At 44.7% G+C, this 25488-nt stretch overlaps 1 protein-coding gene across 2 annotated transcripts in view; it reads left to right on the plus strand.

The window, feature by feature from the left end:
• Positions 1-4510: 4510 nt before the first annotated feature.
• LOC310667341 (ovostatin-like) overlaps positions 4511-25488 on the plus strand; it is a 45844-nt gene continuing 24866 nt past the window's right edge. The window contains exons 1-15 of one of the 2 annotated variants that reach the window (XM_083419439.1): positions 4511-4844; positions 8322-8505; positions 11915-12071; positions 13869-13921; positions 14041-14061; positions 15648-15816; positions 16459-16543; positions 17434-17551; positions 20239-20368; positions 20535-20644; positions 20920-21078; positions 21359-21586; positions 22639-22693; positions 23431-23579; positions 24265-24414. In XM_083419439.1, the coding sequence (XP_083275565.1) occupies positions 4780-4844; positions 8322-8505; positions 11915-12071; positions 13869-13921; positions 14041-14061; positions 15648-15816; positions 16459-16543; positions 17434-17551; positions 20239-20368; positions 20535-20644; positions 20920-21078; positions 21359-21586; positions 22639-22693; positions 23431-23579; positions 24265-24414 (1833 nt within the window). In that variant the 5' untranslated portion in view covers positions 4511-4779. The remainder of the gene's footprint in view (positions 4845-8321; positions 8506-11914; positions 12072-13868; positions 13922-14040; positions 14062-15647; positions 15817-16458; positions 16544-17433; positions 17552-20238; positions 20369-20534; positions 20645-20919; positions 21079-21358; positions 21587-22638; positions 22694-23430; positions 23580-24264; positions 24415-25488) is intronic. The other variant, XM_083419440.1, reaches the window with a different exon arrangement.

Genomic DNA, 25488 nt, shown 5'->3' on the forward strand with positions numbered 1-25488 from the left:
GGAGCGCCATTACCTCCCCCAGATAGTGAAGGGTAGTCTGGTAAAGACTCCGGTTGGGGGGGGCGTCCGAAGCCTATGGAGGCCAGGACCCAAGGCACACCCCCAAGCAGTGACCCCTGGGGGAGTGCCTAGTTGATGTGCATCAGCAGGGCTCCCCCTGCTGGTGTTAACCCTTCCCGGCCTTCAGGCAGACAGACTGAAGGCGGATAGTCGATTAGGACCAATGCCTAAGCCTATACCGCTCATCACCTGTAACCAACAAAGTTGTGGCCAATTTTAGCCCTTTAACCTAAACATTGGTGTCCTGTGTCTTTATTTCTACTGGTGGGAGGCGGGAACTCGCCACGCAATAGACTTAATGGCCGATAGTTGGACGACAGCTATTTATCACCCTTTTTAAAGATTGGGATAATTATAGATTGATGCCATGAGTTAGGCATAATACCAAATCTATCTACCATAGTGAACAATTCCGCTAGTATTGGAGCCCACCACTCTGACTTAAAGGTAAAGGGACCCCTGACCATTAGGTCCAGTCGTGACCGACTCTGGGGTTGCGGCGCTCATCTCGCTTTATTGGCCGAGGGAGCCAGCATACAGCTTCCGGGTCATGTGGCCAGCATGACTAAGCTGCTTCTGGCAAAACAGAGCAGCGCACGGATACGCAGTTTACCTTCCTGCCGGAGCGGTACCTATTTGTCTACTTGCACTTTGACGTGCTTTCGAACTGCTAGGTTGGCAGGAGCATAGAACCATAGAATCATAGAGTTGGAAGAGACCACAAGGGCCATCGAGTCCAACCCCCTGCCAAGCAGGAAACACCATCAGAGCACTCCTGACATATGGTTGTCAAGCCTCTGCTTAGCAGGGACCGAGCAACAGGAGCTCACCCCATCGCGGGGATTTGAACCGCCGACCTTCTGATCAGTAAGTCCTAGGCTCTGTGGTTTAACCCACAGCGCCACTCTGACTTAGCTTTGATCAATTCAGATGGAACGGCATCAGGGCCGACAGCCTTTCCTGGTTTCATTTGGTCGAATAAACATATAACTTTGGTAATGGAGACAGGATGTTTGTGTGTGATGCCAATAAAAGGTTTGGTGATAATGATATTTAGAACTGCTCTCGGAACTTTCTGTAGCAAATTACTCAGGTGAGTCATAAACTCTACAGCGGTGGGAAGGAAACACCATGGATGCAGATTCAGAGGAGCCATTCTCCAGTGCAGAAAATAATCTGCTTAGAAAGGAATCTGGTTGTAGAAATAATCCTTCCCATCAGTTTTAGCCTTCTTAATCTCTTCCAAGTCAAATCTTAGGAACAGAGATGCATTTATTACAGTCAAACCTTGGCTCCTGAACACCTCCGTTTTGGAATGTTTCAGCTCCCGAACACCAAAAACCCGAAAGTAAATGCTCTGGTTTTTTTTAACATTTTCTGGAAGCCAAACGTCTGGCGCAGCTTCCACTTGAGTGCAAGAAGTTCCTGCAACGAATCGGAAGCCACACCTCAGTTGTCGAACATTTCGGAAGCCAAACGGGTTTCTGTAATGGATAACGTTCGACAACTGGGGTTTGACTATATATTTGAGGCACCGTAATGCGCTGTGGTCTAAACCACAGAGCCTAGGACTTGCCGATCAGAAGGTTGGCGGTTCGAATCCCTGCAATGGGGTGAGCTCCCGTTGCTCGGTCCCAGCTCCTGCCCACCTATCAGTTCGAAAGCACGTCAAAGTGCAAGTAGATAAATAAGTACCGCTCCATCAGGAAGGTAAAAGGCGTTTCTATGCGCTGCTCTGGTTCGCCAGAAGTGGCTTAGTCATGCTGGCCACATGACCCGGAATCTGTATGCCAGCTCCCTCAGCCAGTAAAGCAAGATGAGCACCATAACCCCAGAGTCGTCCGCGACTGGACCTAACGGTCAGGGGTACCTTTACTTTTAATTACCCTTTGCAAAATGCAATTTCTGTTTAGACCTCCCAAACATATGGAAATTAAATAATTTAAACTGCAATCCATTTCATTTCTCGCAATTTGAAATCCACAAACTTTTCTATTTCAGGATTTCCTAAACTTTCTTTGGTTATGGCTCAAGGTGCCATCTGTAAGTATTCCTAAATGTAAACTGGCCGCAGTTAACATTTCTAAAGATGCACTTTATTGCTTTAAACCCAAATGAGATTTTTTTTTTTAAGGGTGTGTGTATATTTTTTACCAAGGAACTTCTCATGTTTTCTCCTACATCCAGGGGTAAGTCACATATATTTTAATGCCACAGGCATAAAAATCCAAATAACATTCACAACTTAATGTGGGCAACAATTCAAAGAACCAAAATCATCTGCCTGAGGGAGCAGCCTCATTGTACTTAATGGAGTATGTCTGGCCCAGAGGAAAAGAGAGTTTATTGGGCTCTTTACAACTCCCATGATATTCCGTTGTAGTCCAGAATATCTAGAAAAGCTGGTTGATGGAGTTCACTGTCACCCCAAGATACAGTAACACGTTTCATTTTTGACATTTGGGGACAGTATCTACATTTCTCAATAGTGTGTATGGAAGTCATTTAAAGACAATGATCACCATAATTCATTTGAATATAAACAATGCAGAACAAGACAGCTCCCTGGATACTGTACCAGTCTTTGGGTTCCAGGACAGAGCAGGAGTTGTACTCAAAAACTTGGAGCAGTTTTGGACACAATCCAACAATAGCATGTCACTACACACCCACCCACAGAAATAATCATATTGAGAGAGGCTAGGGTTGTCTGACACATAGAATAATTCAGTGGAGAGAGGATCAAAGTTAAAACAGAGTCACACTAGAATACACAATGTAGAAAGGACTTGTATGTACACAACACACACACAGGGAGGTTTAACATGGCTTCTCTTTACCGCACCCCTGGATTAAGACACTGTTGTCAGAGTGTACGCGTTTGACATTTGGAGCAGTTTGTGGTACATTTGCCAAGGATGCTATCAAAAAAGACAGTCAGAGTTTCCAGTGTAGTAAGATGATATTATTATTATTATTATTATTATTATTATTATTATTTTATTTATACCCCGTCTTTCCCGGTTCAGGGAACTGGGCTCAGGGCAGCTAACAACAAATTCAAATCACTTAATTGATGCAACAAAAAACAGCATAAAATACAGTATAAAATTCAGAATTCAAAAATCAATTCGGGAGGGGGAGAAATCCATCCAATAAACATTAGATGATCACCAGGGCTAGCTGGCTAAACAAGTCCTATTTGGGCCAGCGACGAAACCAGGGGAGAATGAGCTGTGGGATTCCAGAGCGGGTAATCTTCATAAAAAGGGGAGAGGGAGAAAAGGAAGGGATATTTTAGTAGCAGTTTTTCCGGCGATACAAAAATGCTGAGCAGCAACCAGTTATTCCTATGGCAGCATCCTAGATACCAAAGTCTTTGGGTTCTGGGGGAAATACTCTGACATTTGGAGCAGTTTTCAGTTCAGTCATTTACAGTTTGCCCAGCTTGGTAAGGTAGAGCAGTTGTAGACTTTGTATGGATAAGCATAATGATATTTGGAACACATTTATAAAAAATATAGTCGGTTATAAATAACCATATATGTATTTGGATAATAATAACATTTATATACCTATATACTACACAAGCATATAGGAAATTGTAGTTGTTTGCATATATAGTGGTATAATGTATCTTTTTTCTTTTCTTTTCATTCTTTTATTTTGTTCAGTTGAAATACTTTCAATAAAAAATAAAAATGGAAAGCAAAACATCATAACTCTCAACCCTGCAGTAGGATCCTGGGAAACGGGATCCTGGCCTGAGGCGTGAAACTCTGCTGACATTTTGGGCTTCAATTAAAATCAGTTGTTTCCTGTCATGGAAATATGAACCTCAGGGGCACATGCTGCTCATTTCAGATGTGAGGTGAACATTTCAACCCCATAATTTTTCAGTAACTCAGAATAAAGGCAGAATAATTATACAGAAACTCCTTTAAAAGGATATCACCTTCTGGATGTGTGTGTTTTTGTTTTTATATTGTATATTTGCAAGCGGGGCCTTTGTTATTTTTAACAAGGCCCAGAAATTTTAAGTGTGTCATAAATAAAAAATCACCACAGCTGTGCACCTAACCAGGACAAAGGGCTTATCCTCTCAAGCAAAGTCTGACTCAGATGAGTCTTGGGGGCATGTTGATGAAGATTTTGTGTCTTTGAGGTCATCATCACACAGTAACATCAGCTGCCCAGACTGGAATAGGCAATGTTGTCTGGGGGAAGAAAGTTGGTTAAAATGTAACAGAGCCTTTGGAATTCCTTTCTTTAGATCCCTGGAGGAATTATCTTCTACTTTGTGGAGTTTGGCCAAGACCTATTTATTCCCTGCTTTAATTGCCCTCCAGCAAAATAAGCACACTGTGCTTTGAACAATTTGGCTCTTCTGCAATAACAGCCCTAGAACAAACGCTGGATTTAAGTGAGTGACGTACTGGGCTGCTGTTGACAAACCTTTTGGCAACGTGTGCAGACTGGATGTGACCTACCTGAGAGAGAAGTCAAGTATTTCAGCAATACAGGAATCTCCTGAAACCAATGCAAAGGGCAGCAGCAACAGAAGAACCGAGAGAGGAAGGAAATGTGTGGCAGTATGCAAATCTTGCTCCTCACATTTGACACGGGACTTTAGAGGAAGAGGTGGAGCAAGTTCACCAAAGCAGTTTAAAAGGCACAGGACTCGGTCCTCACTTTCATCTTTCCCACACCAGAGCAGAGATGGGCTCCTGGATTGTTCTGGTGGCCCTGCTTGCTCCTTTAAGTATCGCAGCTCCTCCAGACCCGTAAGTAATCACGTCTGTGCATAGCATTTTCCTGCTTGGGAGTCAAAAGCCTGGTGGTGGCAATTGCAAAAAACTAACTCAGTTGGTGGTCTATTAGGCGCAGCCGTTTGGTGGTGGGCAAATGTTCCTTAAAGATGCATGTTGAATGCAGCAGTGGCAGATGGAATGTGGCAGCCCAGGAGGATACAGCCTCCTGACACCAGCATCTCTGCAGAATACCTGGGGAAGCATCAGTGGTGAGGTTGGGCTTGCACAGGTGCGCAACCATAATTAATCTAGGGCTTCTGATGGTGTGTCAGCACCTTGAGAGCCCGATACCAACCAGGTAAGCTACAGAGATGGTGGCTTTGTTGTGTTCCTGAACCACACTGGCTCCAACTACTAACTGGTATACTGTAGCGTCTCAGAGTAGGACCCATGAATCTGTTTTTCTGCATTATTATTATTATTATTATTATTATTATTATTATGCCTAAGGCATATAAGTTGTAAAGTAATCCTATTTTTTAAAAAGTCAACTACAGAGCTTGGTTTGAAGGAGTTGCTTTCATTGCTGCATAGTGAATACTTCAGTCTCCACCCTGATTAACTAGGGCAGCAAGAGATTGACAGCAAGAGACACAAAAGTGAGAGACAGCAACGAAACACTGGTGTTACCGGTTCGTAACCCAACCCAATTTCTAGGGAATGAAGAGGGTGAGGAGCCACACCAAAAGGCAATTAAAACAGGATAGAGAGAGGAATCGCAGGACTGTAGAGTCGGAAGGGGCCTTGACGGTCATCTAGTCCAACCCTCTGCAATGCAGAAATCTCAACTAAATCCATACATGAAAAATGACCATCCAACCTCTGCTTGAAAACCTCCATAGAAGAGCAAAGGATCCTGTTTCTTTAGCAGACAAATCCAAAACGGGGCTATACTCATTCTAAAGTCCATTGCTGCCACAGATGCATGGCGTTCCCAGCCAGTGTGGGGAGTGTCAAGAGAATGGACACAGGAGACTGGTATTGGGCTGAATTAGGCCACAACTTTATTGATTTCTCCTGCCAACCTAGCAATTCGAAAGCACCTCAAAGTGCAAGTAGATAAATAGGTACTGCTCCGGCGGGAAGATAAACGGCGTTTCCGTGCGCTGCTCTGGTTCGCCAGAAGCAGCTTAGTCATGCTTGACACATGACCCGGAAGCTGTACGCCGGCTCCCTCGGCCAATAAAGCGAGATGAGCGCCGCAACCCCAGAGTCGGTCATGACTGGACCTAATGGTCAGGGGTCCCTTTACCTTTACCTTATTGATGACAGGACAGAGCAGGTTTGTCTAAGGCACTAGGCATGCATCCGGTATCTGGCAGTCAGCACACTGCCCGATAGGAACCCACTGGGGTCGACCCTCTGATTGGATGAGGTACATTGGCCAATTGGTCTCTGTGTGGACTCCCAGACAGAGTCACCCCTCCTGGACCCCTTTTATGCGATACCCCCACAACTAAGGATCCAGCCCAATGCCTTATGCACCCAAGTTATGACAGTTACTATGAGGTAGGTGAAAATCTGCAAGCCGGCCAGTTTGCTTGCAAGAGAAAATTCCTCCTTGGCCCTGAATATGGTGACTGAGTAAACCACAGCAAGGTCCATATGCCAGCTCACCCGTTCCCCCACTGGCAGGGCCCTAACAGGCTGGCTGGGTGGGTGGAAAGTCCTGTGGCACACAGCGAAGAGGTCGTCCTGCACCTGGACACCATTTTAAATACAACTGGGGCAGGTAGGACCCAGGACCCTGCCCCAATTGGCCTTGAGGGTGAGGCCTGCCCAGAATGGAGGGCCCAGTGTGGTTGGAGGTGGCTGGTGCTAGGTGACTATCCCATCTCCCAGATGCACCAGAAGATGGACCCCCCCCAGACCAGCCACAGCTGTGCTGTGCAGCAAACACCACTCACCCAGAGCCCTAGGTGAACAAATACAGTGGTACTTCGGGTTAAGAACTTAATTCGTTCCAGAGGTCCATTCTTAACTTGAAACTGTTCTTAACCTGAAGCACCACTTTAGCTAATGGGGTCTCCGGCTGCTGCCACGCCACCGGAGCATGATTTCCATTCTCATCCTGAAGCAAAGTTCTTAACCCGAGGTACTATTTCTGGGTTAGCGGAGTCTGTAACCCGAAGCGTCTGTAACCTGAGGCATTTGTAACCCGAGGTACCACTGTACTCTTAAGCAGGCTTACTCATAAACAGGTTTGCTCATGAGGGTCTTGTGATGCTTGTAGAGCATCATTGTCTTGTGTGTGGGATTCAGTCAAATGCCAGTACATTTGAGTTACGCAACTGAAGTTGGTTTGGCACTCTTGTGCAAGAAACTCAAGAAAGCAAACATTGTGCAAAGAAGGAAGATGCACTGGAAAGTGGGGTGGGGTTAACAACTGCTTGATGCGTACAGTTCTCCAATCTGAAAACCTACTCCACCAAGTGTTATGGCGAGTCATTCAGGGGGGAATTCCACTTGGCACATGTTCCATGGTAACTTTGGTTAATAGTTTGCACAGAAAATGAGTCTTCACTTATTGTCCTATCTCCCAAGTACTACCTGGGGTGGGGTAAGGAATGGGTGTCATGCTGCCATGCTGCTGCACCCCTTTCCCACACAAATGCTTCCCCATATGTCCTCCCTCCCCTGTTCCATTTAGAAGGTCAAAGAAATGTGACTTCTCCCCCTTTCAGTCAATAACGTCTGTCCACAGTGAGAGTGATGGAAGCGGATGCCAAGTAAATACTCTGCCTTTCCGTCATGATTGCATAAAACCTTGGGGTGGGGGGTGAACTATGTGGATAAATGGCGTGTTTTTTTCCATTTCAAATTTACCAATAAGATCATATGCATACACACACAATAAAACAACAATGAGACAATACTAAATAAGGAAAAGCAGAACACATTGTCCTGTTTGTTTAGTCGTTTATTCATGTCCGACTCTTCGTGACCCCATGGACCAGAGCATGCCAGGCACTCCTGTCTTCCACTGCCTCCTGCACCTTTGTCAAACTCATGTTCGTAGCTTTGAGAACACCGTCCAACCATCTCGTCCTCTGTCGTCCCCTTCTCCTTGCGCCCTCCATCTTTCCCAACATCAGGGTCTTTTTCAGGGAGTCTTCTCTTCTCATGAGGTGGCCAAAGTATTGGAGCCTCAGCTTCACGATCTGTCCTTCCAGTGAGCACTCAGGGCTGATTTCCTTCAGAATGGAGAGGTTTGATCTTCCTGCAGTCCATGGGACTCTCAAGAGTCTCCAAATATTCCATTGCAAGGTATATTGTGATGTAAAACAACGATCTGTTTCCCTTGAGCCAATTTGACAGATTTGGCTCTCCTTAAAGATTTCTTTTTTGCTTAGAATTTAGTCCCAATTCTCTGCATTGCTGGTTGCTTTCAAACTAGGTCCCTTGATAGTGACTTGTTGCTGACAAGCTGTACCCTTCTCTTTATTGCAGGCAGTACATCCTGATCGTGCCTGCAGTAGTTACGAGCAACACTACAAATGAGGCTTGCGTGCAACTCCTCAACCTCAACGAGACAGTCTCTGTGGATGTTGTGCTGGAGTACAACGTGGACCGCTTTCCTCTTTGGGAAGGGACTGTGGACAAAAAACACTTTTCCCAATGCATCAATTTTACGGTAAAGAATTCTTCATTTTTTCTTGCATCATCCTGCATTGCCAAACACGAAGAGAAAGGCAGGGGGAGGGAGTAGCATGTAAAAATGAAATAATACTCTTATCTTGTAACTGTTTTTCACCCCATTTGGGATGAAGGTTGCTGCATATGAAGGTCATTGTTAAGGGTGGGTGGCGCTATCTCTCCTGCTGCTTAGTGCCCCCTTATGTACATTTGTCCTAGTGGCAGAGACTAAGGCACGGGCAGGGGCGTAGCCATGGGGGCAGCTGCTCTCAATCAGTAAAAAGCAAAACAAATCTGAGGTTCTGCCCTCCCTAACAAAAGCCTGCCCCCCTTAACAAAAATCCCATGGCTACGCCCATGGGTAGGGCAATAAGTTTTGCAAGAAGTGAGTATGAGGAACTGAGGCAGGCAGAGGAATGAGAGATGACGTTCTAGGCAGTGACATATTTATGTATAAGGTAAACAAGCTATAGCTTAGGGCCCCTCTCTCTTGCCCCCCCCCCCAAAGGAAGAAAGCCTGAATGTACTTTGATAAAATACACATTTTGTTATGTGCAAATGGCTTTAGATACCTGTTAGGTCCATAAATTACCATATAGCATATATTCAACACAAAAAAGTGACAATTTGTTGTTGACAAAGGACAGCTGGACATATAAAGGGCCCATTACCTTCAGTAGCTTAGGGCCTCATCAAACCTCAATCTGGCCCTGGTTCTAGGCCTAATAGAAGAAATAAAAACTGACAAATCGCTGGGTCTGGATGGAGTTCTCAAAGGACTCAGATGTGAAAATGCTGATCTTCTAACAAAAATGTGTACCTTGGCCCTCAGATCAGCCTCCATATCTGAGGACTGATAACACCTTTTATTTTTTAAGGGTTCTAGGGGTGATACTGGAGATTACAGGCTGGTTAGATTAACGTCTGCCCTGGGAAAATTGGTGGGAAATATTGTGAAAGCTAACATAATCAAAGATATAGAACAAGCCTTGCTAAAGCAGATCTAGCATGGCTTCTGCAAGGATAAGTCCTGTCTCCCTAACAGGAATTAAGGAGACAGGAGTTAGTTCTTTGTGAGAGTCAACAAGCAATATAGGCTTTCAGAAAACTTTCATAAAGGTTTCTCATCAAACACTCATGAGTAAGCTTAGCAGTCACAGAATAAGAAAGGGCTTCTTGTGGATCAGAAATTGGTTAAGTAGCAGGAAGCAGAGCGTAGGAATAAATGGACAGTTCTCTGAAAGGAGAGCTGTAGAAAGTTTAGTTCTTCAAGAATCAGTATTCGGACCTTTGCTTTTTAACTTGTTCATGAACAATCTAGGGTTAGGAGTTCGCTGTGAAGTTTGCTGATGATACTAAAGTTTGCTGATTATACTGGCCACATTTGCTGATGATACTAAATTGTTCAGGGTTGTTAAAACAAAAACAGATTGTGGAGAGATCCAAAAGGACCTCTCCAAACTCAGAGAATGGTGAGTAGAATGGCAAATGCAGTTCAATGCAAACCAGTGTAAAGGGATATATTTCAGGGCAACCCCCCCCCCCCTTAATTTCACATCTATGCTCATGAGGTCTGAACTAGCAGTGACTGATCAAGAATGAGACCTTTGGAGGTCATAAAAGATAGCTCATTGAAGATGTTGACCCAGTGTGTAGCAGCTGTGAAGAAGGCAAATTCCATGCTAAACCTCCCAAATGATGCCATTATACAACACTATGGTGCAACTGCATTTCAAATAGTGTGTACAGTTCTGGTTGCCTCACCTTAAAAAGGAGATTATAGTGTTGGGAGAGGTCCAGTAGGAGGGGATGGAACAGCTCATCTTTGAGGAAATATTGCAGCGTTAGGGACTTTTTAGTTTTAGCAAGGAAGATGTCCCATGATAGAAGTGCGTAAAAATTTGTGTGGCATGGGAAAAGTGGGCAGTTTTTCTCCCTCTCTCATAACACTGGTGTGGCATTTGCCTCCTAGGAGGGGTCATAAGGAAAGGGTTAAAATAGGTGTGATATGATTGGCCAGTGAGAATGCAAGAGGGGAATAAACGTTAGAGTGGGAGGTTTTGAAAGTGAGTTGAGTTGAGGTTGATGTTTGGGAGTTGAAGAAGGAAGAGGGAGGAATAGGCAGTGGGTTGGTAGAGTTGTATTGTGAGAGAGTGAGAGGAATTGTGAGGTGGAGTCAGATAGTTAGGTGGGAATAATCAGTTTGGAGTTATTAGGAACTAAGAACTGAAAAGAGAAAAATTAACTGAAACCATAAGCTTGTTCCTGCATTTATAAAGAAACTTGATTATTTGTTTATGTTAACAACTGACTGGTCTCCGTGTGTCCCCGTGAGATACGGGGTGGTGGCAGCAGAAAAAGCAATCGCAGAGGCGGCACAGGGTCAATAGACCATCAAACGTCCGGGGGCCCTGTGTGTGATCGCCACAACTGGAACTTGTGGGTCTCTAAGGAAGCTGAATGTTGGAAGATTCCATACAGACAAAAGAAAGTGTTTATTCATGTAGACCAGTGGTTCTCAACCTGTGGGTCCCCAGATGTGGTTGGACTACAACTCCCATCATCCCTGAGCTCTGGCCTTGCTAGCTAGGGGTGGTGGGAGTTGTAGTTCAACAACATTTGGGGACCCACAGGTTGAGAAAGGCTGATGAAAGGCTGAGAGGTTGAGAAACTATCACAGGAGGAAATTATGGCCACCAGCATAAAAGGTAAAGGGACCCCTGACCATTAGGGCCAGTCGTGGCCAACTCTGGGGTTGTGTTGTTCATCTCGCTTTATTGGCTGAAGGAGCCAGCATTTGTCTGCAGACAGCCTCCGGGTAATGTGGCCAGCATGACTAAGCCGCTTCTGGCGAACCAGAGCAGCGCACGGAAACGCCGTTTACCTTCCCCGCCAGAGCGGTACCTATTTATCTACTTGCACTTTGTGCTTTCGAACTGCTAGGTTGGCAGGAGCAGAGACAGAGCAACGGGAGCTCACTCAGTCACGGGGATTCGAACCACGACCTTCTGATCGGCAAGCCCTAGGCTCTGTAGTTTAACCCACAGCGCCACCCGCGTCCCTTTGGCCAGCAGCATAGATGCCTTTAAAATCCAATTCAAAAAATTCACGGAGAATAATGCTATCAGTAGCTACTAGCTGTGTTCCCTGTGTTCTGCATCCACAGTCCAGTTGCTGAAAACCACAGGAGCATAGAGTGCTTTTATGTTTGTGTCATGTTGGCAGAGTTCCCACAGGCATTTATTTGGCCACTGACAGAATAGGACTGTTAACAACTTTAGGAAACCCTAATACAAACAGGCCTATTAACCTGATGCAGAATCACTTCTTGCCAATTTCTAGAGTGAAAAAATAAACGGATCAGCTTTTATTAACTCTTCTCCTCTTGACTATTTTCTCATACACAGGTTCCTCCTGCTGATTCTAATCCACTAGCTTACATAGTTTTTTCAGCTAAAGGCGCCTTGATCAGCTTCCATGAAAGGAGGTCTGTGGCTGTTCGAAACATAAGCACACTTGTCATTGTCCAGACAGATAAACCGGTCTACAAACCCGACCAGAAAGGTGAGTTCAGCATGCATGGTAAATCCCTGCAACTACCTCTCAGAGAACTGAAGAATTTCCTTCACTGAGCCAACAAGTAGGGTTGCCACCTGTCCCTAGAAAAATGGGAACACCCCATTTTTGTCCCATTTGGACTTCCAACAGGACACCTTCGGCTGGCCCCAAATGGCGGTTGTGTTGCCCCCTCCTTCTTTCCCTCTCACTGGGGCTCCCCCTTAGCCGCCACCCACTAGTCTAGCATGGTGTGGGTCTGCTGCTGCTTGGCCATGTCTACCACACCAACCTGACGTCTCTTCCGCCCTCCTCCTCCTCCACACTCAAGTCTCTTTTGACGCCAACACAGGCAAGAGGCTGGAGCTACAGGTCAAGTCGCCCATGGGAGCTGGCTGCCTGCCCCTGGTCCCTGCCCATCTTACGTGAATTGAGGGGAACAGTGGGGCCAGGGTGGTGAGGGAGGTGGGAAGCCGAATGCGGGGAACCCCCTTCACAAAAGGGGGAAGGGTTTGGTGTCATGTGTGAGTGTGTGTGAGCCCCCCAATCCCGATCCCGACCTGTCCTTTATTCTGCCTGACCAAAGGTGTCGATCCTACAGTCAGTTAAGTTACAACAAGGCACAAGGCACCCTTCTGATTGGGATGTGGGGTTTGTACAGAGCAGGTGCACATGTCTGCAAAATGCACAATCACAATTTCTAAAGCGTCTGCATTTGTTGTCCCATCCCCCCACCCCACCTTAGGTATGGTTCTTTGAGGTGCTAATACAGTTTAGCCATTTCCAACCAAGGGAGGAGGTGGTGTTGCGGGCTTCACGCCTCCACCATGCGTGCGGGGGCTGGCTCTCAGCCTCTGTGTGATTAGGGGAATCCTCGGCCGTGTCATCCCCTGGCCAACCAATCGGCTGGCTCAGAGGGTGTGGCCTGCGCCATTTAATGCAGGCGCGGCCGGGGATCCCCCTCTTTGCCGCTCAGCTGCTCCGGTTTCCCGCCTACCCACCCTTCGAGGTTTTCCTTCTGACCTTGCTATGGACCTCGGCTGGTCGCCTTTAAGGGGCCTGGTAGGATTTTTTTCCACTTGGCAAATTGGCACCAGCCACTTGGTTTTTCACCTACCTCATAGCAAATCGTCACAACTTCCTCGGCATTGGCGGTTAGGCGTTGGTAGGGGCATTGTCATGTAGATGGAAGGGGGGGGAGGAAGCGCCATCACCTCCCCCGCATATTGAAGGGTAGTCCGATAAAGGATTCCAGGGGGCGTGGTCCTGTCCGAAGCCTATGGAGGTGAGGGCCTAAAGCACGCCCCCGAGCGGTGAGCCCGGGGGAGTTCCTAATTGATGTGCATCAGCAAGGCTCCCCCTGCTGGTGTTAACCCTTCCCGGTCTTCATGCAAACAGGCTGAAGCCGGATAGTCGGTTAGGACCAATGCCTAAGCCAATACCGCTCATCACCTGTAACCAATAAAGTTGTGGCCAATTTTAGCCCATTAACTGAATATAACAGTGTTGTGTTTCTTTATTCCTACTGGGGGGAGATGGGAACTCGCCACGCAAATGATAGCATACACATAATATTAAACATGATGGCTTTATGAGCTCAGTTGACAATTCTATATTTACTTTTGAGACTGGCAAATCCTGGATACTTTCAACTTAGTTAATTACCAAATAAAGTTCCACTAATCGCTAGAATGCTACATCGCTCATGGATGTAAACGTGAGCCAAAAGTCTGTAGAAATGTGATTTTGAACCAACTATATTTTAAAAAAGAGTAAATGGGTTTATTTCCTCTCCCCTCTTTTCAGTGATGTTTCGAGTTGTTTCTATGGATAAAGATTTCAAGCCAGTGAATGAAATGGTGAGTGTAGCTGCAACTCAAAAGGTTTCCAAGGAACTCTGATGTTTTAAAAATAAAAAATTGTTCTGTTGCCCTTCAAATGCAATGTTAACCTTTTTCTTTCTTTCTTTCTTTTCCAGTATCCTGCAATCTACATCCAAGTAAGAGCTACACCAAGCTATTTAAAGCTTTTTGCCTGCTTCCTTGATTAAAAGAACTAGCCTCTCAATTGCAGCAAATCCTAAGCACCAGGGCTTTATACTTACTGGCTAATGGGCAAAAATGTTGAGCAGGAAATGTAACATAAAACATGTTTCTAGAGTTAAGTGGACTGACTCAACCTAAGCTCACTCTTTTTGCCTTTTCTTTTCTTTTCTTTATTTTTTTTGAGGGCCCTTGTAGGTATTTTTGTGTTCAGGAAACTAATACAGTGATACCTCGGGTTACATACGCTTCAGGTTACAGACCCAGAAATAGTGCTTCAGGAAGAACTTTGCTTCAGGATAAGAACAGAAATCGTGCTCTGGTGGCGGCAGCAGGAGGCCCCATTAGCTAAAGTGGTGCTTCAGGTTAAGAACAGTTTCAGGTTAAGAACGGACCTCCGGAACGAATTAAGTACTTAACCTGAGGTACCACTGTACTTCTGCAGAGGAATGATGGCCCCAGAGTGAATTTCCTTAGCTGGAACCGGGGGTGGGTTACTCTTAATTCTTGTTCATGTCACTTTCACATGTATTCAGAATTCTGATTTATGTCGCCTTTGCATTTTTTATTTTTCACTGAACAGTAATAGTCACCCCAGGTGGCTAGAAATGCCAGCTCTGTGGTTCTTCTGGATAGTTAATTTGATCTATCTATTATGAAATTCACATTGACAATGCTAAGGGTACCATTTCCCCACGTCTGAGGTGCAGAAAGGCCAAACTAATCTTTACTAATCTAGTGCTAAAAGTATTAATATTGCTCTTTGTTCAGAATATACAGCTTTTATCCCTTTAAGGAAAGGTTGTCCTATATCCATCATCTCAACATTTTTCTTCATAAAATGCCAAGAGATGTTATCAAATGCTTTTTCTGCATCAATAAATATTAATGCAGCTTGCTTATCATTCCTGGTCTTGATATATTCTATTATATCAAGTATATTTCTCACATTATCTTTCATCTGTTGACCAGGAGGAAGCCCACTTGATCTTTGTGTATCTTCTCCATTAAAATTTCCTTCAACCTGTTTGCTAGAATACTGGCAAATAGTTTGTAATCATTATTTAACAACGATATTGGTCTATAATTTTTAACTTGTAATAGATCCGTATCTTGTTTTGGAATTGAAGTAATATATGCCTCCTTCCATGTCAACAGAATCTTTCCTTTCATCAAAATATTATTCATAACATCTCTTAAATTACAGTATATTGAGCATATCCTTTGCAAAAATGGCCTTTATGCAGGCTATATATATATTCCAGGAAATGATGACTAGCTTGGTGAAAACCTTAAGCAACTTTTTATGGTATAGGCAGTTCGGTGCTCTGTCCGGCCTTGCAGTCCTTTATGATCTTTCACTGAAGATATCCAATGCTGATGGATTGCTAGCAAGGCATTGCAGTTGACCATGACTAAATGTTGATAAGGCATAGAGATTCATAAACTGAATCTCACTGACCCAACCCCATTAAAGCTGGTCTCATAGATTGAAAAAAATACTGTAGAAAATGGCATGGTTTATCTCTTGCTGCTTTCCCAGGATCCTCAAGGAAATCGGATCGCTCAGTGGCTGAATCAAACACCTTCCTTTGGCATCCTCCAATTAGAACTCGTAATAAATCAAGGAGCATTGTTGGGATCCTACCAAATCGTTGTTGAGAATCCACCAAACTATAATACCTATCACTGGTTCACTATGGAAGAATATGGTGAGTACCACTGTGAAGCTTATCTGCTTTAGAAATCTGATTTGGTATTAGTGGCAGCATTTTGGCGCATGGATAAAATAACCTCCCCAAAACTTTCTATAGCTACTTTTTCATAGAACCTAAGTCTGTGAGCATCTGATTTTTGAAGTTTGGCAGAGAAAATGAAAACATGTATACGAAAAATGAGCAGAGTGTTTAGGTGATATAACTGGACCCCTAACAAGTTTCAGATGCGTCTATAAATGATAGGAGGAAGTCATTGACCAGCAGATCAACTGCAAGATCACTAGCAGCCTATTATATGTGTGAAATTTCTCCTGCCATCCCATAACCCGATGAAAAAAGGAATAGCTCTGATCCCTCCATACCTTCATATAATACATTTCTGTTCTAAAACCATGATTCCAAAATCATCAATCTTGTTTGTTTGTTTTTCATCATAATCTATTGGTTTTTTTAGTATTGGTCAAGATACACTTTTAAGTCATTTGTATCCTTGTTTATTTTTGCCCTCCTAATAATTCCTCCTCATGTCTAAGCAGTTGTCTCAAAGAGACCACCTTCCTCGTTATGCCATATATCCAATCTGTTACTTGGCCTGACTAGACTTTCTTAATCACATTTGTTATATATTTTTTTCAGTGTTGCCAAAGTTCAAGATGGACATCAAAACACCAGAGAGGATCTCTGCTTTCGATGAAGAATTCCAAGTAGACGTCAGTGCTGAGTAAGTTTATGAGGTAGAGCAAGTGTATGTGGAAATTTGCATTTCAGCATCTTGAAATTTGGAGGGGGAAAGGATACTATTTTGTCCCACAATCCCAATGGAAACAGGTAGTTGGAACTGAGGCTGAGCTGTATCAACTTGTCCAGGGCTGATCCTGATTTCTGCCTTGACTGGATTCTAAGGAACTGAGGCTGAGCTGTATCAACTTGTCCAGGGCTGATCCTGATTTCTGCCTTGACTGGAACTTTGGGCGCTGGGTAGGGAAGAAGCATTTTCAAAGTGGGGATCAGGGTTCTGTTATATTCCACCTTGCTCTGAAAGGTAGCACATACTGGCCACGACAAAGACTTTGGGCTCATCCAGGCTTACTTTTGCCCTGCAGCTTCCCCCAAGAAAATCCAATATTTACTGCTGATGGGTTTTGCCTGGCTTGACATCTGCTGTGAATTATCGATCAAGAGTGGGGTTTCCTGGGGAAAGCACTGGGGCAAGGATAAAACCGCTCAGACTCTTGCCTAGAAAGCATGAGACAAGCGGAAAACCATCAGCACAAGACAAGCACATGTCTGGATGAGCCCTTGGAGAATGTGAGGTAATCTCCTACGGCAGCACTGGGATGTTTCTGGACAATACTAGGTCCCCACCCCCCATTCACACACACACAAACTACACATGTTTCTCAAAGCAAAGAAGCCATATTTGCAAATGTCTGGAATGCATTGTGGAATTCCGAGTCTTGCTGGCGTGAAATCCAGTTAATCCAAATGGCTCCCTGTCAAATCTAGGCTTGCCTGAAGTCAGTCACTTAACCTGTGACTAGACTGAGACTTGCAGCATGATCTGAATTGTTCTTTCTCTCAACTGATTTAATTTATGTTTTGTCCTGTTAGTTATACATTTGGCCAACCTGTTCAAGGGACAGTCCAGATCAGAGTGTGCAGACATCGCTATTACGATCCAAGATGTAATCGAGATTCCAATGGGATTTGTGAAGCTGTTAGTGCTCAGGTAACAGGAAAATCGGTCCTCTGGGCCACTGTAGAATGTTTTCAGGCAAAAACCCAAAGCAGGCTGCTTTTGAAATTTTGTCAGGGTATATTTGGAGACACTCTAAAGAACTGAATGTTTTCTCCTACTTTAATCATTAGGGTTGCATGTTTTGGGCTTCATGGTTCATCAGAAATGTTACTCCTCACCTGCTTCAAACTTGTGTAGTGTTGTTACTGACTTTTTTGCAGATAGATGTTGTGGGAGTATTAGAGATGGTATCAGAAAGTATGTAGTTCCTCATGCTTCCCTGAGTGTGTTGGCCGAATGAAGCCCACAATGCGACAGGACTGAACTGTTAGTTGTTTAGCCCAAGTAGACTCATCATGGAATACCAATCTTATCACACAGCTTGATGGCCAGCTTCAGGGTATGCAAAAGTGGGACTCACTAGCAAACTTTAGGCCCATCATTTGATGAGAGTCTCAGCCAGAGCCAGCCTGCTTATGAGGTGGACTGAGGAAGCCACCTCGGGCAGCAGAATCACAAGGGGTGCCACACCTACAGGAGTTACCGCCAGAGAAGCAAGGAGAAGAAGTGCTGGCTTCTGGTGAGATCTCACAAATTCTTGCTGCTGTTGCTACTTCTCCTATGGCAAGGGGTGTCTGCCTGCCCGCCTGCCTGCCTGCCACCACAGCTGCAGCAGCTGAAGAAGCAATGAGAAGTGGTCGCAGCTTCCTGGTTCTGGTGAGATCTTGTGGAGCTCCTGCAAGATTTCACTATGTGCTGGACCTGGGGGTTAACCAGAGCAATGCGGTCCAGGTCCGGTCCCAAAGCCAAGGATTCTGCGAGGAGTCTGCCACAACAGGTGCCACCACTTAGTTGCATCAGTCCAAGTGCTAAGCACTGTTTCTAAACATTTTGCACCTGTATTTTCCTGTCCCACACCCAGGACACAAGGTAGGAAACCAGGCTAGGTCAGGCGCAGGGTCTCAGGCAGGTTCTAGCAAACAGCAATGCTGCTTCCGCAACCTGGGGCGGGGTCCGACAGCCTTTTATCTTTGTCGGGGTAACGGCTGGTCCTGATCCCCTGGTGACTCACCTCCCTGTCTTGCCCAAAGGTGAGCACTCCTCCTGCGAGTACTCAGGTCTCTCCTTCTCTCAGACCTTAGTCTCTGCAGCTCGGGAGATGTCGGTGGGTTACTAGACCCAGGGGCCGCCTCAGCCTCTCCTGAGCCAACTGGTGGTGGAGCAGCTGTAAGTGATGGCCCACCTGAAGGCAATGAGGTACTCCCAGCATCTGGAGCTAGGGCAGGCTCCGGCCCCTGACTCGGCCCAGCTGGTGCTTGTGGCAGGAACCTGTGTAGACTGGGGCTCTTCAGAATCAGGCCCCAGACTTGGTTCAGATGCTGCCTGAGGCAAAGGATCCGGTACAGACTGAGACTCCACTGGTTCCGAGCCCGAGTCTGATTCCAGGCCATCACACACTAGAAGCCAGAAGCTACAGCCACACAACCCAGTGAGGTGCAGGCAGCGTGGTGACAGCTCTTCCCTGTTTCACTTAGGCAGCAAAACAGGCCAGGCTGCGTCCATTTCCTGCATGTTACATTGGACAATTTGCCCTTGTCTGACTATAGATATATTTTGTTTTGGTACTACTTTAAAAAGCTGGTTCGGTAGTGTGTTTGTCCTGATAAAGTTTGAAGAAAATGTTCAACCCTATATTGTATACATTCAGGCTGCAGTCCTATAACTTGCTTGTCTTGGCGCAAGTATTGTTGAATTGAGTAGGGCTTACTTTCTCCAATGAAAATAGGGACGTCTTATGGAAAAGCAAGACATTCCAGGATCAAATCTTCTGTAAATCTGGGACAGTCCCTGGAAAATAAGGACACTGGTGCAAGCGTTGCAGCTTACTGAACAGAACAATCCCTCTCTCCTCCCTCCCCCTGCTGCCCTGTTCTGGGGGTTGTCCCAATTCTCCCAATTACGGAAAGGGACGAGTTGGGGGAAGTCTTGTTGTGCAAGTAGCAATCTGCTGACATGGGTCATTAGGAGAATCCCATCCCAAGGACTTAGAGTGAATCATCCCAAGAAACAAAGGGTTTCAGTATGCTCATGACTTATCCTATCTTTCCCTTTGAAACAGCCACTTATGCCCTGACAGAGGTGGGTGGTATATAAGCCTGTAAGCTTGATTCTTATAGATAAAGCCAAGGAATAATTTTCCTGGGCTATGTAAAGAACAGTCAGTACTGTTTTATACTGAAGAATTTGGGATCCATTGTAACTGGAGGAAGGGACTTGCCCAACGCTGAAAAGCAATTTGTTTCTTTACAGGTGATCATTCTTTCTTAATTGCTGTGCAACTTCCCATTCATTAATCCCCAATTTGATATTGTTTGTGTTTGGGCTTGGTTCAGAAATGTATCGCTACTCCTTCTGTTATGTGGTTGTTTGGTCCTGTCCCATTCACAAGCCATTACTTCTGTTCCATTTCCCCACTCCCTCTCATACATGTGTTCATAGCAACTTAGACTTTTTCATACTTCCAGTGAGCAGCCACTGATCACAGAAGCCTATACTGAAATACTTCTAATTCTTCAGCATACTTTTTTATTGTTTTGCTGCAGCAGACTAACATGACGACCCCAGTGAAGTTCCACATACCTTCCACACCTTGATCATAATTTTCTTTCCCTTTTCAGCTGGGCAAAGATGGCAGCGTTTCCAAAACAATCAGCACCAAAGCATTCCGCCTTTACGCAAACATGCATACGCAGCGTTATTTTTATGTGTCGCTCCATGCAGAGGCAGTCGTCACAGAGAAGGGAACAGGTAACCATTTTGTAATGGGGCACAACAGAATAGGAAGGGGGAGCTTTGAAAATCTTGCTCTGAGAATTGGCCTCTCTGGGCACCATATTCAGCACCTGAGTACTCCAGATATCTATATAATCTAGCTTGTTTTACAGGTTCTTTTATGCCTTTATGTATCTGACAGGCATCCAGATTTCAAAGTCTAACTACATCTCTGTCTATCAAGCAAGAAAAACCATCACATTGGAGAATGTAGATCCATATTATAGAAGAGGGATCCCTTTGACTGGACAGGTAGGACAATGGGGATGATCTTCTCTGTGAGGAACAAAATTCTAAAATGTGTATTTTAAGCGGGGGGGGGGGCAAATTATGTGGGGTTGTTGTTTTTAAGTAGCAGATTAATGCAGAAACAAGATGGAATGGAAAGAGACGTGGACGAGAAACAGACTAATTGTTCCATCCCTGGCTCTCTGCCACAATGGGTGCCACCACTTAGTTGCATCAGTCCAAGTGCTAAGCACTGTTTCTAAACATTTTGCACCTGTGTTTTCCTGTCCCACATCCAGATGAAGGTGAATGATGAGGATGGAGCACCACTGCCAAACGGGCTTATGCTTCTAGAGTTTGATGGCAAGGTTGTGGCCAACTACACTACGGACAGCAATGGCACTGCCCAGTTTTCCATACCAACTTCTCACCTCTTTGAACCTCGCTACAAATTGAGAGTAAGTCGCTGAAAACTGAGGTGGGTGGTGGTGGTTGATATGACCAAGTGGGAAACTGCCCTTTGCTGGTAGCTCAGGTGGGTCAAGCCCTCATAACCTACTGATTCCTTACCCTTCCTTTACCGCCCACCGGAGACATGCATTACAGCCCAATCTGTGGAGTCATCCAGGTGAATGATCAAACAACTCCTTTTGGGAAACCCTTCCAGAGGCATCACCCTTCTGTGGAATGTTCTATTTCTGGTACATTTTACTTTCTTTTGTACCTTTCTCTCATCAGGCTATCTATGAACCAGATCAGTGCACTGAGTATGGCTGGCTGGAAACCTACAAGCCAGAAGCTGTTCATTACGTCCAGCGCTATTTCTCCCGGACCAACAGCTTTATGAAGATAGAACCGGTGCTGCGTGAACTGCCGTGTGGCAAACGGGAAGCAATCTCCATTCACTACATCCTGAACAAAGTTCAAAATGAAGAATTGCCCTCCAAGGTTCACTTCTACTATCTAGTAAGTGCAGAAAGGCCGAGTGGCTTTGCCATGACCTTCCTCTTAGCTTTCAAGCCTCACTGGAGGTTGAATGGGCATGGAACCACCTGCAATGCCTCTGTCCACGTGGTGGGAGTTGCAAAATGAGTACCATCACATTCACTAATATGATTTCTATTCTGAAGTGCTTAAAATGCCTCCAAGTGGAGTACAAAGAAAAAATATGCAGGTCCCGGACAAAATGCCCTACAAATATGCTTGACCCATAGCCTGTAGTGGAGCTGTTAAGTTGCGGGTGAACATATCAGACGACACAGCGATTCTTCAAACAGCTCTTGTTTATTCACAGGCCAGAACAGAACTGAACTGAAGGGTTCAGCCAGACTGCTTATATAGAGCTCCACTAGAACGCAACAGTAACCACTTTCTGTAACTATCCAATCACTGAACGTTGCTTTCGATCCCTTATTTGCATATGTGGACCTGAACTATCTACAGTATCCCACTGCTGGCCCAGGGTGAGAACTTCCGGTGTTATGGACCGCCGAAACCCGGAAGTACCGGAACGGGTTACTTCCGGGTTTTGGTGGTCGTGCATGCGCAGAAGAGCCAAATTGCAACCCGCACATGCACAGATGCAGGTTGCAAATGCTGCGGGTTGCGAACATGCATCACACATGGATCACGTTCTCAATCTGAGTGTCCACTGTAATAATAATAATAATAATAATAATAATAATATTTATTTATACCCCACCCATCTGGCTGGGTTCCCCCAGGCACTCTGGGCGGCTTCCAACAGGCTATTAAAAATATGAAAAAACTTCAAGCATTAAAAACTTCCCTAAACAGGGCTGCCTTCAGATGTCTTCTAAAAGTCAGATAGTTGGTTATTTCCTTGACATCTGATGGGAGGGCGTTCCACAGGGCGGGCAGCACTACCGAGAAGGCCCTCCGCCTGGTTCCCTGTAACCTCACTTCTCGCAGTGAGGGAACCACCAGAAGGCCCTCAGAGCTGGATCTCAGTGTTTCTAGCAAAATTATTTATGCCTTGATTTCTTTTTTGCATACAGATTATGACAAATGGTAGAATTGTTGATGGAGGTGAACACCTAGTCAGCATTAAGGGTAAGTGGTCCAATTCTGCTCATTGGTTGTGGAGAAATGAAGGCATTTGGCAGTCATGGAGAAACAATCAGCAGACCTGTAGAATGATTCCTAGCATGACCTTTCTCTTAAAAAGGAATTCCATTTATTAATCTTAGGTTAAGTCACAGGCTGGATCTACACAGATATAAAAAAACACTATGGAAAAAACACTATAAAAATATACAACTCCCAATGTAATTTTCCATTGACTTTGGATTGCTGCTCTACAGCGCCATCTGGTGTTATATTTTTAGAACACATTTTTAACGTTATAAATTGACCAGTGTAGCTGAGTCCACAGAGTGACTGATTGTCACTTAGTCCTGCGGATATAATAATGATTTGATTCAGCATGGATTTGGATATTCTTCTTTGATTGAACCATCTGAGGAATTTCAAGGGAAATATAGAGTTACAGTAACACTTCTTCTCCACATCCCTAGCTGTCATGGACCTGAATTAATTCTTGATCAGCTTTTCTGTGGTGTGTAAACCAGCAAGGGGAGCTTTGCTAGGGGGCAAAGTGTTCAATTATGAAATACAATCCCATCCCCAATTATTTTGCACATCATTTGGTTCCATCTGAGGGGAGACAGCAAGACCACCAATGCCAAGGTCCTGGTGGGGCTTCCGTCTTAATTTTGTACGCAACAGTCAACATCAGCTTCTCTTGACCTCTTTCCTTGACTCCTTTAATTTCATGTTTTTCCTCACAGCTGGACGATATAGCAGATTCTCATTCCCACTGATGATTGACCAAAAAGCAGCTCCCAGAGCAAGGCTGCTGGTTTACACTCTGCATCCTCATGGTGAGCTGATCGCTGATAGCATCTCTTTTGAAGTTGAAAAGTGCTTCAGAAACAAGGTAAGAGCTGATCAGTCTGTTCCCCACTCAGAGTAAAGGGTGTTTTCTATGCCTAACTCTCTGTTTATGCTGACGAGGAGTACAAAAGTCAAATAGGAAAGGTTTGTTGGAAGGGGAATGGTTGGCATGTCTTATGGATGGCTGAAAATAAGCTAAAAGTAGCAATGTATCTTGCCTAATCCATGTACCTTTTGCACGATTTAAAATCCTAATGAGTCATTGATGGCTTGTACCTAATCTGAGAAGAGCTCATGCCATGTTATAAAGTACAGTGGTACCTCGGGTTACATACGCTTCAGGTTACATACGCTTCAGGTTACAAACTCCGCTAACCCAGAAATAGTGCTTCAGGTTAAGAACTTTGCTTCAGGTTGAGAACAGAAATCGTGCTCCAGCGGCGTGGCGGCAGCGGGAGGCCCCATTAGCTAAAGTGGTGCTTCAGGTTAAGAACAGTTTCAGGTTAAGAACGGACCTCCAGAACGAATTAAGTACTTAGCCCGAGGTAGCACTGTAGTGAACTATGGTCATACGGTCCAGACATTATATCTTGTGATAATTGCCAGGGGAATATATAGCTGTTAAGTAGGCTTTCATGACAGACAGAATAGCTATGGGTAGGGACTGTACCACAATAACTTCTGAGATGATCCCCTGACAGATATCTGACATCTCCATTCAATTCCAGGTCAGCCTGCAGTTCTCTAAGAAAGAAGCACTGCCAGCCTCAGGCATTGGCCTTAACCTCAAAGCTGCCAGCAACTCCTTCTGTGCCCTGCGGGCTGTGGATAAAAGTGTTCTGCTTCTGAGGCCTGGAGAAGATCTGACTCCTGAGAGCGTGAGTCCTGGATTTTTGATGCACCTTCAACCTAGAGCCATTCCAAGTATTAGATCTCCTTTCAGTGGTCCCACCACTGAAAGCCACCATCTATAGAAATGAGCACAGAATCAGGTTGTCTACTCCTCTGACACCAGAAATCCTCCCCGTGTGTTGTATTCAGAAGTATAACTCTGTGAGAAACCCTTAGAGACTCACTTTTATTTTGGTCTGCTTTATGCTGAGTTGTTCTGTTCTAGACATATTTTTTAAAGATATGGGTGACAGAATCCTTCAGAACCTTGAAGAATGATTTTTTTAAATGCAGCCTGTTTATGATTTTGAGGAGGTTTAGCTAATAATACCAAATTCCTTTGGGGCTTCCAGAGACTGTTACCTGAAACCAAGAACAGAACAGGCATGTTATCTTTCCCCACCGGAAACTGGGAAGCAAGAGGCTCCTTAATGTGGCCAAGTACCAATTTTTTCTAGAAATTTCTGTTCATTGATCTTCTCGAGGGCAGCCCATACATTTTCCTTGACACACCTGCGGCAGGATGGCATTTTCTGCAAATGTTTTTCAGAGAAAAGAACAGTAATGATAACCATATTTGCTTATGAAGCTATTCAGTTCTACAGGGAATGAGAAAAAGACTATTACAACCAAATCTCAGTGAATAGGCCTGCATGAAATTTCTTTGACTCCTCATCCCAGCTGTGGGATATAGAAAAAGGTTCAATATTCTACTGTGCACTGAAACATAATAATTAAATGGGTCTTGCTAATAAAAAGCTTTGACTACGTTGTGTTCCAGGCATGCTTCATCTGCTGAAGAAAAATCAGAAGGAATAGATTTCCACTCATATATTAACCCATTAAAGGGCACGCAGAATAATAATGATTTTACCTATAAACCTTCAGCATCTCCATAACTGGAATGCCCATCTTGATGTTTGCTTGTAGATATCACTGCTCAGTGCTTTTTTTCTAAAAAAAAATAAATGTTTAGGGGTACTCTCATTTCCCTACTCATATTGAAATACTGCCCCTCAATGAGGCCAAACTTGGATTCAAAAAATACATAGAGGTATGCA

The sequence above is a fragment of the Podarcis tiliguerta genome (assembly GCF_965153285.1).
Source record: "Podarcis tiliguerta genome assembly, chromosome: 17".
NCBI classification, from domain to species: Eukaryota; Metazoa; Chordata; class Lepidosauria; order Squamata; family Lacertidae; genus Podarcis; species Podarcis tiliguerta.